This window comes from Epinephelus moara, chromosome 2 (assembly GCF_006386435.1).
Source record: "Epinephelus moara isolate mb chromosome 2, YSFRI_EMoa_1.0, whole genome shotgun sequence".
NCBI classification, from domain to species: Eukaryota; Metazoa; Chordata; class Actinopteri; order Perciformes; family Serranidae; genus Epinephelus; species Epinephelus moara.
In genome coordinates, this window is record NC_065507.1 from 3,190,492 (window position 1) to 3,209,607 (window position 19,116).

The 19,116-nt window shown below is 43.2% G+C and overlaps 1 protein-coding gene across 1 annotated transcript in view; it reads right to left on the reverse strand.

Annotated features, from left to right (window-relative positions):
* The window catches only part of sorl1 (sortilin-related receptor, L(DLR class) A repeats containing), a 117,204-nt gene that overhangs the window by 65,750 nt on the left and 32,338 nt on the right, over nt 1-19,116 (reverse strand). Inside the window, exons 3-5 of the mRNA XM_050065187.1 lie at nt 17,454-17,588; nt 11,912-12,073; nt 9,562-9,629 (exon numbers count right to left, since the gene is read on the reverse strand). Coding sequence (XP_049921144.1) covers nt 9,562-9,629; nt 11,912-12,073; nt 17,454-17,588 — 365 coding nt within the window. The remainder of the gene's footprint in view (nt 1-9,561; nt 9,630-11,911; nt 12,074-17,453; nt 17,589-19,116) is intronic.

Here is a 19,116-nt window from a genome sequence, read left to right on the forward strand (position 1 = left end):
GTCAAAAAGTAATGTCACAAGGTACCAACACGAGGTCACATCTGAAGATAAGGTCACAAGGTAGGGTAACAAGGCAACGTCAGAACCTAGCATCACAAGGTAGCATTGCAAGGTTATGTCACAAGGTAAGGTCAAAAACTAACGTCAGAACCTAGCATCCCAAGGTAGCGTCACAAGGTAAGGTAACAAGGTAAAGTAAGAAAGTAACGTCAGAAGGTAATGCCACAAGGTAACTTCACAAGATAACATTTTAAAGTAACCTCACAAAGTATTTTCACAAAGCAATATCACAGTAAGGCAGTTGCATTTTGCAAAGTTAACTTTAGCTAGTGGTCTCACACTTACATGATAAGCATTGCTCACTAGTTTCCCCCATTGTGTGTTATCTTAAATAACTACAGAATAGTTAACTTATAGAACAACAGGGTGTGATGACACGACTCAGCCTGTTGCACTAATAAACTGCAGACTGTCTGACTAATTTTCCCCTCACGTTTGTTCAGTAACTTAAAATTTTGATTGAAAAGCCACAGCCCTTATTGTCAACATGTGATCCGTTTTATTTGAAGGAATAAAAAAAAGCCTTAACAAGCAATTTTAACTTGCAAACATGTATTTGCTCTTTTCCTTTCTTGAGTAGTGACATTCAGTTCCTCCATTTCCATATGTCTTCTCGTTAACCTTTCCCCTCTGCCCACCCTCCTCCCGTTCCCTTTGTTTCCTCCGATGCATTTAAAATCACTCTGTCTGCAGGATTTGTATCATTGTCTGTAATCCATACGGAAAAAGAGATTGTACTTCTCATTGTATGCACAGAGGATTTTACTCAGTCTGTCTCCTAGCAGAGAGATCAGGGGATTAGGAGTTGGGTGGGGGACCACCCCATCACACTGGGTTGGTTTTGAACGTATCCAGAAGCAGGCTGAGAGTCAGGCTTGAGTCTCGTTAACTTTCACCGCCTTGAGACTGATCCGCAACACAACAGTAGCGGCCCTTGCTAAAGCCAGAACAAACGGGATTAAATCTTTATTTGCGCTGCCTTTGTCCTCAGATAATTTAGAGATGGTGTGACACTGCAGTGGTGCAGCTTTAACAGACTTCATCAGATCTCACTGGCTGACATCTACATGCCAGACAATCTATAAACGTGGGATGACCAAACACAAAATTCAGTGAAAAATGATGATAGCTGAGCAGTAGTAGGCAAACCTGGTAGATGATGAAGAACATTTGAAGCACACAGTTTTGTTGATAAACTGAAGGATTCAGGTGTTTGTTTGCAGGAATGGAATATAATATTCATAACTATGTTTTAATGAGTGTATAATCACCTGAACCTGGAAATCTTTGAGTTTTTGTTGCTTAGAAAGAGCCGATTATATCTACATACAGAGCGAGTCCTCTTCCGTGGAGTCCACCATGTTGTTTCTACAGTAGCCCAGAACGGACAAACAAAACACTGACTCTAAACTTTATACTTCTGCGCAGAGGTTGTGCTAGACTTTTTCGTCGCCGGTCATTTTGACCGACAGGGTCGTAAAAATCCGGTCATAATCTATTTTTACCGGTCATATTAATTTTTGTTTTTAAATGATAATAAAGATATTCAAAGACATTTAGTTTTCATTTGTTCGTTTTTAATAAATCCAACAAGCAAGTTATAAAGTGTGCATTAATAAGGACATGAACGAAAAGATGAACAGACATCCACACACCGCAGCACTTCTGTTCGGCGTCTGGTCTACACGCGAGCCGCGAGCGCTTCTGTCAAGCTGGATAGAGCGGATCGTACCAAACAGGAAGTCGGACACAGAAAAGACGAGAGAATCCGGCCAATTTTCAAAATAAAATAACAACAGCATGCAATGAGGAACGTGAGGGAATACCATGTTTATAATTTAAAATAACACAACAGTGCATAACCGAACACATTTTTCAATACCCTAATCACTTCATTACAATTTTAATTTTGTGTCAGTGAGCCTATAGACTACATTAATAAAATGGTCAGAACAATATGCCCTATTCATTCAGTATTAATCCAACATGCTCAATACATGGACATGCAATGACAAATTGTCATTAACTTATTACGTTATAAAAAACGATTAAAATATGGACTTACCCATGTTTAAAATGACCTGTTGAAGTGAAAAATGAGTACTGACGGGAACAGACGAGTGGAATTGATGTTTAACCGGCGCGGAGAGCGCAGGAGAAATGCACTGCCTGTGTGGACAGTCAAGCGCCTGCGAGTATACTCGCAGGACTTGTGCGGCACTAACACATCTGATGTGTCCAGGCCGTTATGTCAACAACGCTACATGAAGCAGATGAACTTTTTCTCTGCAGTGTGAAAACAGTAGCCACTTAAACCACTGACTGTGCATTCCGCCGCCAAGTGGGCAGGGGTGGTAATTGCAACCGGTCAAAATGACCGGCGGCCTTCAGATTTTCCGGTCATTGTTGTAAAAAAACGGTCAATGACTGAGAATATCCGGTTAACACGACCCCTGCTTCTGCATCAAATTGATGCAGAGCCTACATCGTAGCCTGACGTGCACCTCACCAAAAATGTAACTACACGTCACAGTGACGCAGACCTCCTGTCTCGATTTACTTTAATTTCACAGATAAGAAACAATAAATTGTGAAGACAATAAAGCCTCCACAAAAATAGCATTTTAAGTCCTGTGTGTGATTTATCCTAGCTGAAATATGAGTAGTTGAAATCTCCGCTCGTCGCTAGGCTAATTTATACAATGTAAAATACCATAGGCTTGTGCTAATAACGTTAGCACGTTGTATTTGTTTGGAAAACGTGTTTAATATAAGACAGTTGTTTTGTCAGTGAACCTTGTGAGTTGTAATGGAGCCGAAGTTTGTAACGTTACCTTTGTTAAATGTTGCTGTTGTACCTGGTTTCATATGAGCAGAGGAAAACTCTGTTAGCTGTTAGGCTAATTTATACAATGTAAAATGCCATAGGCTTGTACTAATAACGTTAGCATGTTGTATTTGTGGGGAAAATGGGTCCAGATAAAGACAAGTGTTTGTCTGTGAATGCTGCGAGTTATAGTGAAGCTGATTTGTGTTTGAAACTGTCTCTATTAAGCCATGTTTACTGTGTGTTTAATGTGTGTTTAATGTGTGTTTACTGATGTTTAATGAATGTTCAATGTGTGTTCAATGTGTGTTTAATGTGTGTTTTGAATCAACTAAACTTTACAGCACCTCACAGACACCCACTGCCAACTAGTCTTTCGTAGGTGTAACTGCAGAGCAACACAAACACAGCACCGCCTAAGTATAAATGTCCACAACGGTGCAGGCCACATGCGTAGTCTCTGCATAGAGCTGCCGCACAAGTATAAATCCACCTTTAATAGGGCCATTCACGTTTTCACCTCAGCCACCGTAGTTCTACCCTGGAAATCCAGAGTTCTCGCAAGAGCACAATTTGAATTTGCTCAGCGAGTCACTCTGGCAATCAGTAATGATGCTCATTACCCATGCCCTTGGAGTCGAGCTGCACCAATCACATCGGTGTATCTGATATAGGCGGGCCAGAGGCGAGCTAAACAGATGACGACAGCGCTGCGACGACGAAGTCCGGAATCAGTCAGTAAACATTGCAAGATGGCTACGGATGAACACCAGTTGTTTGAAACGGCTTTGGCCGCTACAATGAACGAGTTAGACTTGGCTTTTTCTCTAAAAGAGGAACAGAAGACGGCGCTCGAATCTTTCCTTTGCAAGAAGGACGTTTTTGCTGTTTTGCCGACCGGATACGGCAAGAGTCTAATCTACCAGTTAGCTCCGCTGGTAGCTAAGCTCTGGATACGTCACCCCGTGTGTTGTTCTGATTGGTCGTAGTGTTATCCAATTGCGTGCAGTGATATTTACAAATGCATGCTTGGTGCCGCCCCTCGAGTTGGGCCATTTTCATTACTCATAGCCAGACCCTAAATCTGTCTAGATTTAGGTCTGGATTTCCAGGCTACCGTAGTTCTCCAACAGTCTTGGCACATGGGAGAAGTTTCAGTTGGTTAAAATCTGCAACCTCACCACAAGGTGCCGCTAAATCCGCCACGGTAGACCAGTCATACTCAACTTGCTTTGCCTGAGGGCCACTATTGCAAGAGGACAGGAGGCCAGGGGCCAGTCGCAGCAGCCCTGCACAGGTCAGGTGTATGCAGGGGGGTTTGTAGGATTTGAGAAGTTTCAGGGCTTATCCAGTGCCTCTTTGTCCTACTTCCAGTCTTATCAAATACTAACATTTAGCCAGTGGCCAATCAGCGTCAGACACAGAGGAACCCATTTGGCAGCATTTGTTGAAGCTCCAGGAAACTACAGAGATAAAACAAGAGGGTAACTCTGCACTGGGCCAACCTTCTTCAGACTTTTTCAAGGAAGCCCATTGTTGGTTTCAAGTGTGAAACCAAAAGTCACTCGAGGTGATCTGATAATAAAGCAGTGTGCTTAGTTTCAGTCCACAAAGTTTGCCCTGAATACTTCTGTCAGGTTTTGTAAGAATGAGGAAGTATTGTTGTCAACACTGATGCTCTCGTCATAAAAAAGCTTCCTGTAGTTGGTTTCCACCGTATCAGTATTCAAGTGCCTTTCAAGCCGACAATGTAGTGAACCTGATCTAGGTGAGGTGTGTAGGTGGATGTGCGCAGCCTCACTGTGTGTGTTGTGTCTTTATCAGTGACAGATACACACAGAAAAGTAATTTAGCTTTACCAAGGTGCAGCGGTGGGGGCGACCTGCAGCTACATGTGACCTGTCTGAATACACTCCCGTCTAGCTCCCACTCGGACAGGAGGAGATACATTTATTCATCTGAATGCTCATTAATCACACAGCAGACATCAGAGCGGTGTCACAGATAGAGTGTTGTTCAGCGCTGTTTCCTCATTTCCCCTCAGCTCTTGTTTTCTAGACTCTTAAGCGCTGCCTTGTACGCCGACTGCTTTCATTTCAATTTAAAGTAACAGACCGCTGAAGCGTTGGCACGGAGAAGGGAGACGCAATCACTGATTCCATTGTCTGGCTGCTGGCAACCATCCAGCTCTAAAGACTTTACAGAAAGGCTACTTCCAAACCAAAGATACTAATTAGCTTTAGTCAAACGAGGTTACAGGAGACAATAAATCAACTTTTTTGATTCCCAGCAGGAGGAAGCTTTTCTCCTGTTGTGAGGAAAATGCTGCTGGTCTGTTTACGTTGGAATACAAATCAATCTGGAGCTGACAAACGAGGTCTGACTGCAGTGAGTCACGTTGGATTGTTTGTAAAGAGTAAATAATCCAGAGCACAATTAGTTAATCCACCGATCTTAACGAGGATCAGCAGCATGACGAAGAAGCTACAGGGCCGCTGGTGACATTTTGCACATCAATGCTTTCATTTATGTTTACAAATTTGAACAGAACATAAATATTGGATGACAAGCTGCATTTGAGTACCTAGGAACAGTAAATATTAGATACTTTAAGACTTTTACTCAAGTTATATTCCGATGGACGACTTTAACTTCTCCAATGTCATTTACTGGTATTTCTTTCTGATATCTGTAATTTAACTCAAGTATTTGCGTTCAGGTACTTCATCCACCACTGAGCACCATTTATCCTGCCTGAACTCTGGGGACAACCTATATTAATGTGAAATTGAAAGGGTATCTGTGAGTGGCTATGCATTTACTGAATAATAGATGTAATACAGACGTCAATAATGTCAGTAATAACCTGAGGTAGCAAAACCTCATAATATGAGCGAGACATCCAAATGCATTCAGTCTCTGGAGATGGAGTGGAGGGTAAAAACTCATCTTAGAAGCATAAACCAGCCAGGGCAGAGCACTGGGCACCAGCAAACAGTAAGTTAACACCTCAGGGGCCCTGACAAACCAAGCAGACTTTTAAAGCCCCGTTTCCACCAAACACTCTTGGTACAGGACCTCTGAACCCAACAGTAACCCTTCAGACATGGTACCTAGAGCCTGGCACCAGCTGCTGCAAGAGGCAGCAAAACATCCTTTATTTTATAGTTGTAGTTTACTGATGTATGAACAGAGGTTACATAAAACCAGAGTGACCGTCCTCTACTGACCAATCAGACTGCAGGGTTTCTAGCTCCACCTTTTAGTACCAGATCTGTGTGCTAGGTACCCCAACAGAGGGGGGACCAAACATGGGGACGCTAAGGAACGTTTCCGTTGGTACCATCCACAACTTTCACTGTGGAAATGGAAAAAATGCGACTGAACTGAACTGAACTGAACTGCTGGGTGGAAACAGGGCTTTATACACAGCACTGTGAGGGGGCATAATGCCGTGACACTCCCAACTTGAACAATGTAAAAGTGTTTTATAGATTTTCCCACTGAGCAGAGCGTTAAAGGGATAGTGCACCCAAAAATGAAAATTCAGCCATTATCTACTCACCCATATGCCGAGGGAGGCTCAGGTGAAGTTTTAGAGTCCTCACATCACTTGCAGAGATCCAAGGGGAGAGGAGGTAGCAACACAACTCCACCTAATGGAGGCTGACGGCGCCCCAGATTCAAACGTCCAAAAACACATAATTGAAACCACAAAATATCTCCATACTGCTCGTCCGTAGTGATCCAAGTGTCCTGAAGCCCCGACATAAAAAGTTGTTTGGAAAAACGTCATTTGAACTCTGTTTTTAGCCTCATTGTAGCCTGTAGCTCTGACTGCCTCTCTGTGCACCGCGCTCACGTGTGCGCGCGAGACCAGCGAAAGCACATGAATACACATGAAGGTCTCGCACAAGCGTGCACACGTAAAAACAGTTCAAATGAGGTTTTTCCAAACAACTTTTTATGTCGGGGCTTCAGGACACTTGGATCACTACGGACGAGCAGTATGGAGATATTTTGTGGTTTCAATTATGTGTTTTTGGACGTTTGAATCTGGGGCGCCGTCAGCCTCCATTAGGTGGAGTTGTGTTGCTACCTCCTCTCCCCTTGGATCTCTGCAAGTGATGTGAGGACTCTAAAACTTCACCTGAGCCTCCCTCGGCATATGGGTGAGTAGATAATGGCTGAATTTTCATTTTTGGGTGCACTATCCCTTTAACGGAGGTAACTACAGATGTTATCCAAAAAATATTTGAATCAACGTCAGTATGTATTTCTGGCACAGTTACAACAGGCACTGCAGATCATAATGAATGTAATGACATAGTAGTCAGGCCTCTGTTAACAGCTCATACACCACCTCCAAACACACACACACACAGAAACTGACAAAGTTAAAGTAAACATGAACCACTCCAGCCTTCAGGTCTCGTCCTGTTCACTAACTCAAACAATGAACTCTTTCACTTGCCCTTCCCAAAAGATAAACACAGTTTATCACCACAGTAAATATGATGACAACACTGCTGCCAGCACTCTGATCTATGGATCAACTCAAACACTCTGCTCTGGTTTGTAGTCTCAAGGTTCTGTCAGTGCGTACTGGGCTGTATATCAGAATCACCTCGGAGCCTGAACACCACACGGTGCCTTCTGAAACTCAGGGAATTATCACTATTCTCTGAAATGAATCTCATGTTTGAGCAGCTCATGGTGCTCCAAATCTCATGAAACTTTGCACACACATGTGAAGTGGTGAAAATTCACATCTGATATTAGGTTTATGATCAGGTGTAAAAAAACAGCTCAACAGCGCCGCCTACAAAATTCCAACAAAGCAAACCCTGAAGCTGGAAAACTTGGCTGGTACACGTAACATCCAAAGACGTACAAAGGAAGTCTCTTGGAGATGTACCCTAAAGCCAACAGGAAGTCGGCCATTTTGAATTAAATGTGTCATTTTAGTGCATTTTTGGCCACTTCCAGGGGTCGTACTTTAACAAACCCCTCCTACAGGTTTGATCTGACTGACTTCAAATTTTGTCCGCACCATCTAATGACCTTTCACATCAGAAGTTGCTCAGACCTTGAGTTTTCGTCGAACTGTGTGACCATGGCAAGGCGTCAAATTCCCATGATTCACCACCAAACAGGAAGTGGTTTGTAGCTCCAGCACACATGGTCCAAGGAGACGTCTCTCTGACTGGATGGTGAAAACATTCAATCACTGCCTGGTTAGGAAACATGTTAGCATGCTCCTTCCACCACCATCAAACCTCCAAAAGATCCTCCTTGGGTGTCTTGAACTCCATGTAGGCTTCTTTTTTCCCGTGCCCCTGAATTTACATATGTACATATTTTTGCCCTTTACACAGCTTTCTGTGGTTTACCCATCAGGTTCCCGCCCCGCTGCAGGACTAATGGGAGGTTCAATAGTTGAGTGGTGCTCCAGAGACAAACCACTACAGATAATTCTCAACTGGTGGTAAACACTGCAGCTGTATATGTGGGTGGTGTCAGTAACGATGTACTAACACAGTGCGTTGTGCATTTGGAATTTTAAATGGACCACAAAAATGTTGTTAAGTGTTCCCTCGGTCTGAACTGAAGGAAAAGGGCTGCCGCTGGTCTGACGTGCAACTGTCGAGACATCTGTGACAGGACGAGCCCTGGTGTAGCCTCGTGTACGTACGTGAGGAAGGTCAGGAAAGGTCAGCTGTAGTTGTGAGCCAAACCACAGAGTGTGTTCTCTGCAGGCTCAGAGCAGCAGTTTATGGAGCACATCACAAAGATGCTGTGTTGCATCACAAGATACAGGGAGCTTTTATGGTGTACAAATGCAGCTCATTACGGTGGAGACGGCCTGTGTTTAGTGCTGCTGCCTCCATTCTGAGCCCCCACCTGTGAACAGGACAGTGATTATCTGCGGATGGGCCCTCGCAGCGTTCACTCTCATGCTGCAATTTGCTGCAACCAGGCAAATAGTTTTTATCTTCACAGTCATCATCATTCTTCAGATTCAGCTGTGTCAGTCTGCAGAGCCGCTGGCTGCCGGTGCAGGACTCTGACCCACGTGACACAGATACAGGAAATGAATTTGAAGTGGGTCGTCTCAGTTTATCAACGGTCTCTGCTGTAACCTCAGGTAAGGTCGGCCATCGCTGGCTGCTTTATAACCTCAGCTGATAAAGTCATTTGCAAACTGCGAGCTCGATGGTATCATAGAGTCAAACAAAAGACAGGAACACTGCAGACAGCAACATCATTCTGAATATGACTGTAATTATTTTCCAGTATTCTATCAACCGGTCATGTTCAGTCTTATGTTTGTCAGTTGTTTGGCTGATGCCCAGGACTTAAAGGTACACAAAGACCCTTTAATATCAATCAATTCTTTTGGCATTCTCTGCAAGTTAAATTTCAGACCAATATTTAAAATTTTTTGGACAAGAAATTACTGGAATTAGTCTGAATGTGGAGACGAACTGACTAGAAACATGTTTTATTTAGTGACACTGACTGAGCTGGTATTTTCTGGAAGGTTTTATTTACTCATTCCTTCGTTAAGTGAACCATTAACAGCAGCACACACCTCACATACATGTACACACACATATATAACCTTCACTACATACTGTGCTCGTGGTGAGCTGACACAGTGGTTGTCTTACCAAAAGTAGGTCTTCACGTGCTCTTGGATCAACACCCATGTCTCCCCAAAGTCGTCTGATTTCCACAGCTACAAGAGGGGAGAGAGACGGTGTGAGGAGGAGGAGGAGGAGGAGGAGGAGGAGGATGGGAGGAGGAGGAAGAAGAAGAAGAGGGGGATGGTGCACTGTAAAAATGTAGGTCATGCTCATTCCTTCGTTTTGGCTCTTACACATGTCACAGGGAGAACAGTGGAGAGACGTTTTCCGCTATTGTGCTTCAACTGGAGACGAGAAAACCAAAAAAAAATCTTCCATGCAAAAAGCTGAGCAGCCAACAGTCTCTCCTCTGGGCCCCGCGTTAATGTACATGAAATATTACAAATCACATGAGTGTGGAACATTTGATCGCAGCTCAATAGGTACTAAAAAAATCTGTACGCACTTCCCACAGATCTGATAGTTAAATCTTTGATCCACCAGTGCATATGTTGGTGTTCTTGCTTATTGTGATGTCATTTCTTGGAGTATTTTTAAATGCTTCATATCTCTAAAATCTGTACAACCTGAGCTACGACATTATGTAAGTCAATAACAAATGATTTCTCAATGTAGAAACATGATGAATAATGAATACTCTGTAAGTTATTTGAACTATGTGCTTTTTTAGTTTTTTATGATATGCTAATTTTGATGAGCAGAGTGCAGAGACAGTTTGACAGTTTCATCTGCAGTAGAAATATTTCCCCAGAGCCTACACAGACATGTTTTGGTATTTTATATCCCTGAAATCTAAACAACCTAAAAGCTAAAAGCTTATGTGAGTCAATAAATCAGAATATTTGATACAAGAATATAATAAAGAGTACAGAAAGCGGACATCGACCAGCTTCTCTGCTCCTCTTTTTCGTCATCACGCGAGGACAACGTGACGGCGCGAAAGACAGACATCTAAGTTTTCTGCTGCAAGAAAAATAAAAGCTCTAGTTATTAAAGTTTTTATTTCAGAACGATTTTAATCAGGATCATATAAATAACGATATCCCACGGCCACTGCCGCACATTTTCACCGTCTTTTGGGCCGTTTGTAACATAACTTGATGATGTCATGGCAAGCAGAGACTATGATGACTTTAAAGGTGGAAGTCTTGGCTCTTAAACACTCTAGCTCTTGTAGTTTTTACTTTAGATCAGTTTTAAACAGGATCATATCAGCCATGATGGGACAATACTGTGGCGTCACCGGGCGTTTTCGTTGTCTTTTGGACGGCTTGTAACAGATCATAATGACGTCATCGCATGCAGACAAAGTGATGGCGCGTAAGACAGAAGTCTAAGCCCTCTCACTCTAACTATTACAGCTTTTACTTTAGAATGATTTTAAATAGGATCATATAAACAACCACCTCTGTGGCGTTGCCGTGCATTTTTAACGTCTTTTGGACCATCTGTAGCATAACTTGATGATGTCATGGCACGCGGAGAACACGCCTACACCATAGAGTTAAGTATGAGCTTTCTGTTGCAAAAAGAATGAATGCTCGAGCTCTTAAAGCTTTTATTTTAGATGGATTTTAATCAGGATAATGTAAACAATGATCTCTGTCGGCCATGATGGGACAGTGCTGTGGCGTCACCTCATATTTTCATCATCTTTAGACTGCTTGTGGCATAATGTAATGACATCATTGAATGCGGACAACATGAAGGCGCAAAAGATGAAGGTCTTAGCTTTCTGCTACAAAAGGAATGAAGGCTCTAGCTATTACAGTTTTTTATTTCAGATCGATTTTAATCAGCATCATGAAAACAACATTCCCTCACGACTGCTCTCCAGAGGTCCGTTTTCAAAGGGTTTGTCTAGTTGCACTAGTGGCAGGAATACTGTGTCTAAACATGAAGCTTCTCACCTGAGATTCCAGCTATAACACAGAACTCGGACGTTAAAAAAATTAGAAGAGCAAGAGTCTGAACAAAGTCACAAAGGTTGATTTCACACCTGTAGTTCAGTTCATTTGGTCGCACCAGAGCGTAAAAACACGATCCATCGCTGCATTTTAGTTTTGGTTTGGTTCCTGTTCACACTGACTTTTACAAACGACCTCAGTTCAGTTGTTTGGTCGACTGACAGCTTTCACACCAGCCTAAACGAACCGTACCAACCGCGCAAACTGACCTGAGGTCAGGTGTGAAAGCACCCTAAAAAGCAGAAAGACAGCGCAGCAGCCTTCACACATTAGAAGCGGTCACATAAGTCGATTCAACTCGGTTTCATCCTGAATGTCTGAGATATCACACCTGAGACTGGATCATGAAACAATGATGAAACTACACCCTACGAAGATAAAGGTGGTGCTGCAGGTGGAGTCTTTACCTGTTTGTTTGGGTGGGAGCCGTCGTAGCCGAGCACCAGGTTGGATCTTCGGCTGTGGAGCAGCAGGTCTGTGGGTTTGAAGGGCAGCGAGAAGCCCTGCACGCTCTTACAGAAGTCAAAGGTGTTCCACAGGAAGTTGTTGGTGGAGTCCACAAAAAGGTACTGTAGAAGAAGAAGAAGAAGAAGACGTAAGACTTCTCCTGGATGCATCTTCAGCATTATTTAAAACATAAATACAATGTCTAAGAGATATAATGAGTCTTACATATTTAGAGCTCCATCAACACATGTATTCCCCATCCCTGTTACAAAGTTTGATTATGTAATGGCGCTGTGCTAATCCCACTATTCTCAGCTCGCTTTGATGTGCTGTGTCAGTGTAGTCTCCATAACCACTCCATTCTGTGTGAGCAGGGAGGAGTGTCGCTGCACACCAACAACAGGCAGGATCACACCAGAAGAAATAAAGACGCTCCCTTAAAAAATATCACGTCCACGAGGAGGATTTATCGCCTGTTATCCAGACATTAGTCCTGACATTAACATCAAACTCTGAATATTCCTGCGGTCTTTAAAGGGGCGCTCCAGTAATTTGGACTTACATAACGTTAGGAGAATCACAAGAGACAATTTTTTAAAAAGCAACAGAGGTTTGGGACTTGTTCCCCAAAGTATGGGTCAAACTGCAAATCTGGATCCTGTATAGTACGCTTTCGTGAAACCCTTCATGCCTGATGATACCCATTATTTTAATTTTCTTTTTTCTTAATGATAATAACACATATTTAATAGAATTTAATGTTTACTCATTCATTTTCTTCTTTTAATAACTTGCAAAACAAGCTTATAAATTAGACGTCAGCTGATTTATCCATTTGGCTGATAAACTGGCATCAATAGAAAGTAGTTCAGGCAGGACATGATGGGCTCAGCTCACATCCCAGCTACATCAGCTGATCTCAAACAGCCCAATCAACTGATGGATCAGCTGATTGATGAAGGGAGTCAGCTGATAGATCACATGATTCCTGTGAGGTAAGGGAAACGCTTAGTATGCTATTTACAGAGATAGCACTGGCGATCTGAACGGTCAGTGGTGAAAAAAAGCACTTTTAATGCGCAAACTTATACGGGACGCATTTGCCCCCGTTACCGTTTTAGCTCGTTTCGCGGCTCCCGGCTGCATCCGCCTCCCTCAATACTGAACCAATTTTAGAACGAGTTGTACCTATGAATCATACACACACATACACATGGGGAAATAGAGCCCAGGTTGAAAAATACCGAAGTTATCCTTTAACATTTTGGTATGTGGTGACACAGCCTACCAATGCCATGTCTAAAGCCAGCTAGAGAGCACCGATGTGCACATGGGATTAAGGACGAGACTAGACAGCAGCTAATCAACTGGACAGAGCCGTGAATTACTTTAACTTTTTTCCTTATCTGTTAAGATGAAGGGCAGCCATCACATTTTTGTTGTTAAAAAATATAAAGTCAATGACAAAAGATATTCGGTGAGTGCTTGAATCAGTAACTCTGATGACATCACCATGACACAAGGGTTATTTTCTCGACTAGATCTAGCGTCGCCAAAGAGGACGTTACACAGCTGTTTTCCCAGCCTGAGTCGTACGAAACACAACGTGTAAACCAGTTTTATGTGTTAAATTGGTGGAGTGCATCTTTAAATCCCTCCACAGGATGATTACAGGACAAACTGAACTCCAGACAGGTGGTGAGTAAATGATCAAATCAGTGCTTTTAGATTTACAGTAGCGATTCCTGTTTGGGTAAAACTCTGTCACGGTATACGATCGTTCCATTAACCTCCATCAAGTGCAGAGAAAACAAGTAACTGAAGCAAATGTCTGCTTACTGTAAGTGTTTCTCAGTTGCTCCACTGATATCTGAGTGCAGTGTTGCGGTGCCAGATCACTAATGTACAGCGGAGCTTTGCTAATTCAGTCCCACTGGGAACAGCAGCTGTTCAAGTGTTCAGAGCAGTGCAGTGTACTGAATAATAACTGTGTACCAAGAAGCAAGATGCAGCACTTTGTTAACCTCTGAGCTGGTGCTGACTAATGCTACAGTTAGATTTTCAATATTCTAAAAGTAGTATTGTTGTTCAGGGTTGGTTTATTTTCTGCCTACTAATACAGAGAGTGATTGTGAATGCATGAACTGAACCAATTAATTCATCTCTTTGCATTGAGGAGCAGTGTTTATCGTGAGCTGCTGAGGTTTCTTTTTATCTGTTCTCATCCTTATAAAGGTCTTGGACTATTTTAGCATGATCGCTGCCACTTTCGGACTTCAAGCTGGAGTCAACGGGACCTTGGAATTTACCTGGACTCTGTCATTACATCACTACAGCCCGACAAACGACCTTAAAATAATAATTCAACATTTTGAGAAACGTGCTACATTGTTTTCTACGAGAGTTTGACTAGATGACTGACACCACTGTTGTGTCAAAAGCCTCTTTTACACTGCCTGTTCAAGGTGGGAATATCACGCCGTTATGCCACCTCACCATGCTGTACATAAGGTACAATCGCAGAATGGCGGGACAGAGCGGTCTCGCCTTTAAGCTGCCACGGGAGGTAGTAACAATGCTGAAACGATGTTTGTATAAACAGAATATCCAGCAGGACAGGACAATGGACAGGACAGGTGTGACGTTTTGATGACGCTATGCGTGACACCCACTGTGGGAGTTTTAAAAAGTTTCTGTTAGCAGTTAGCAGCTAACTCAAAGACGAACAGTCGCTGTAAATGTCCACAAATTGGGAAAACAATAAGACTAAAGAGCTCCTTACCCTCCGAGCAGAGGACGAGATCAACCGCCATATACCAGGGACGTAGATGATTTTTATTGACATGTGATGTCATTGTTATTGTTAATTAAGTGCTGCCAACACGTATGTTTTATGTCACACTAGAGGTCGACACTGTTGTGTTATATGTCACTACTATACAGTACAATACTTCAAAAATACAAAAAATTCAAACTATCCCTTTAAAGCACAGACATTAACATGATATAAATCTTCATATCTCACTCTAGGACAGAAAGCAGATAAGCATATTCCCAAATTGTTTAACTCTTGCTCTGAGTATGTTACACAACAGCTGATGAACCATAAAATATCAGGACGGATCTGTTAACCGTACACAGGGAGGTGACGCCTCACACCTTCTTGGCACACGCTGACAAAGTCACAGACATTAAGGATGAGGAACATATTGAATACAAAGAGGGTCACATATCCAACAGTATTGTGTGACGGGTGCATTTCAGGTCAGATCTCTTAGTCACATGACTGGTTACACAGAACCTGTTAAACTGGCACCTGCTTCAAAACAAGCACAGGTATCTGTCAACATGCAGCGTCATTAACAGCTCAGCAAACACATACAGAAGAAATAAACTTTAAACAGTTCGATTTAAACAGTGACTCAATGATGATGAAGTTTATGCTCTAAAAGTCTGGACTGCAGAGACGTGAGGTGTGAAGGTAAAACCTCTTCACTCCATCATGTCTGCCAGCACACACAGCGAGGCTTTGTTCACGTGGTTATTTCTGATTTAATGCAGAATCCTGCTCTTTGTTCTCTCTGTCTATCCTATATTTGTACAGCTCCATTGCTTCATCTCTGTCTGTGTCCTCTTATCTGCCCCCCCCTCCTCTGCTGTACTCCATCTTCCACTGAACCCACCTGAGCCAGACAAATGACCCCTGACACCCTGTCAGCCCCGTGAAACCATGAGCGTTCTCCACAGACAGCGACTGAGCTTTTATCTTCTCTGCTGTGCTCCCTGCTCCTCTGGCTCACAGCCAGTTCTTCTTGTTGCACATTTCAGATCCATTGGTAGCGTAGTTAGCATGCATTAGCTCCGAGAGCTTAATTACTGTATTATGAGAGCATCGCTGTCTATGGCTCTTTTCACACAGAGATCGCTCTGTAGAGGCGCTACACAGTCCTGTCTTTACACCGTCTTTGAATCTTTACAGAGAACCAAACAACATCAACATCATGATGCTCCAGTGTGTGAATTTAGACAGCATGCCTGCATCGCCAAAGCAAGAGAGGCATGACGGGCATGACACACAACACAACAGCGTCCGCCTCTAGTGTGACGTAAAACATTTGCATTGGCCGCGTTGGCACATGTCATTAACAATCATTAACCCTCTCTGTTATGTGGCAGCCAATCTCATCCTCTCCTCGGAGGGTAAGGAGCTCCTGGACCTCACTGTTTTTCCAATTTGTGATCAGGCTGCACGGTCGATCGTTAAAAGATCGCAATCTTGATTTCTGACGGACAACGATTCTGCAATATTTGCTTTGGATAGTTGCATATTTAAAATGAGTGCTCATTATTTTTCCCTGCCTGCACAAATGCAATTCAAGGCTGACAGACTCTTCCTGAACCTTCGCAAACGCTCAACCAATCAAATTAGCCACAAAGCTACCTGCAAGGTCAGGCCAGGTTGCCGCAAAGATTGCCAAATCTTTGGTCGTGGTTACGCAGGAGGCAGACATAAGCCTAGCATGTAGCTCTACTAACGTGCAGTAGTGCTACTGTACATGTATGTTAGCTCTACTGGAGATATTCAGGATTTTCCCCGCCATGATGGATTTGGCTAGGTTCGTGGGAATGTAAAACAATGTGGAGAGCATTTGGACCAGTCAACGCACAGGATGGTACCGTTAGCTATCAGGATGATTTGCTAGTATAATCCACCACAGTGAAGCAGGCGAGCCCCCTCGATAAGTGAACTTAGGTCAACCACCAGCCAAAACTTGTAAATTTTTACAGGAAAGAAATGCAGTAGCCTGGTGTAAGAGCAAATTCGAGATCCCAATTCTGAAGACGAGAAAAACGATCCATAATTGTACCCTTTGAATGGCAAGGGAGCATGATGGCATGAAATTCCTGCCTTCAACAGTCAATGTAAAAGAGGCTTATCTGAACCTCTTACCAAACTTCATTCAAACTCTCAAACTCAAAGTGAAAAAAGCTAAAGCACATACAGCCAGCAGCAGCAGCGACCCACCGTCCAACGCCAGCACACCTTGAGGACAGAAACAGAGGGCTCGGCGGGGACGGAGCACCTGCTGCAGCTATCCAACACGCCGGCTGCGATCATTTTGACTTGACCAGTGGACTTCACTACAAGCTGAATGGCTGTTGAAACAGGTGACGTGCTTGAAAACCAGCCGCCAGCCATTTGACCAGCTGAGTGTCAGCTGACACCATCAGCCGGCTTGAGTCCAGCTCAGACCAGCCAGTTCACACCGCTGACACTTTTCTCTGCAACGATTTCGTCTCGTCGTGAATCTTTGGTCTTAACTGGGCTTTAAGGGTTCATGCAGTTCTTCTGAGTTTCCCCTCACACACTGTACCTTGTGTTAGATGTGTTAATGCCGCTGACATGATAATTCCAGTCTCGTCTACAGAGACTCCTCCACTGTACATTTCACCTCGTTTTCATCACCTCCCCATCAGCAGTGCCCTGGAGCAGTGACTTACCCTCCTGTTGTCTGCAGGGCTGTGGTAGAACTGGGAGATGACCTGCTTGCTGCCGTCCTTCGCCTTGACCCCTGAGAGCTGGAACTTATCTGAGACCAGTGTGAAAGTGGTCCCATAGTCGTAGGACACATAGACCTGGAGACAGAGACAGAGGAGGGAGTAATCAACGACTGCACCTTGTGGTTCATGATGACTACAATAAACATAACTCTGGATTACAGCCTGTATGTTTGTGCTGAGTGATTAATAGTTTTTAGATATATATTTATCTAAACTTTGACAGATATATTACATAATTAAGAAGAAGAAGATATACTTTATTGATCCCCGAGGGGAAAATCAATGTTTTCATTCTGTTGTCATACACACAGGCCTGAAACACACACACACACGCACAGACAGGACCTGTACATGCATTAAATGGAGAGATGTCAGAGTGAGAGGGCTGTCCATGGACTGGCGCCCCGAGCAGTTTGGGTTCAGGGCCCTGCTCAGGGTCAGACAGATGTGAACTGGCATCTGTCCAGGTACCAGTTCACAATTCATATTTGGTGTGGACAGGGACTTGAGCCGGTGACCCTCCAGTTTCCATCCCAGGCCCCTATGGACTGAGCTACTGCCACCCCTGTGTCTTAACAAGCAAATGAAAGCAGTAGAAACGGTTGTGTGCCGCCAAGCACCGGTCAAGCTGCACTTACAGTTTACATCCATGTCTGTAAAAACATCGATTTGGAACTAATGCACATCGCAACGTTGATGCCGAAACAATATCTCTTGCAGCCCTAAGTTGGCGCATATTAGAGTTATGTCAACGGGTAACTTACAGGAAATAAATCTGCTGTTACGTCCCAATTAAATTCATTTCAAGCAACAAAATTCCATGAGTTGTGCAGAATTTTAAATGATTTTTATTGCGGACACACAACGAAAACCCACAAAATGCCTCCAGCCACGGCTATTGCTGGAGCCGAGGAATAAAAAAACTTAAAACCACTGCGACATGAATTGCAATTATTTAGAAAAGCTGCAGTGAAATTCTGCATTTCATGCATCTTCAACAATTCCCAGAAAAACCCACAAAATCCTGAAGGGACATGATGTCATCATGAGGTAACGTACATGTGCTGAGGTTAAAGGACTGGTCTGGAACATGAGAGTGTGAAATTACACGACTCTTCCAGACTTTCCGGCATAAAAAGATGTTTCATGTGGAAGACGGTTATATTTAAGGTTGTTTCAAAATCAGTGTGATGACGGGCTGAATGACTTCATAACAGTTCAGTTTTGTTTTGTTTTATAATGTAGATTTCATCGTTTCTCTGTCATACAAAGGGGAAATAAATAACAACGAATACAAAACAAACAACAACAAAAAAACACATCAGTATTGGACCAGAATGTCCCATCGGTGCATCCCTTCAGATGACTGTTTCAGTCTAAATGAATCAATGTTGGTATTGGCCTTAACCCCCATTTTGTAGCGAAAACGCCTAAAATGACATACCCAAATTAAAATGACTGTAGCTTCTGAACCGCTCTGACTACATGCATGCATGAGGTCTTGCCAGAAAGAAAACTCCCTGAAGTTTCTTGTGAAAGTGTCAGAAACACTCAGGTGATACAGAGACAGAGTAATGGGCCTCTGAAGTCAGTAAAAAAATTG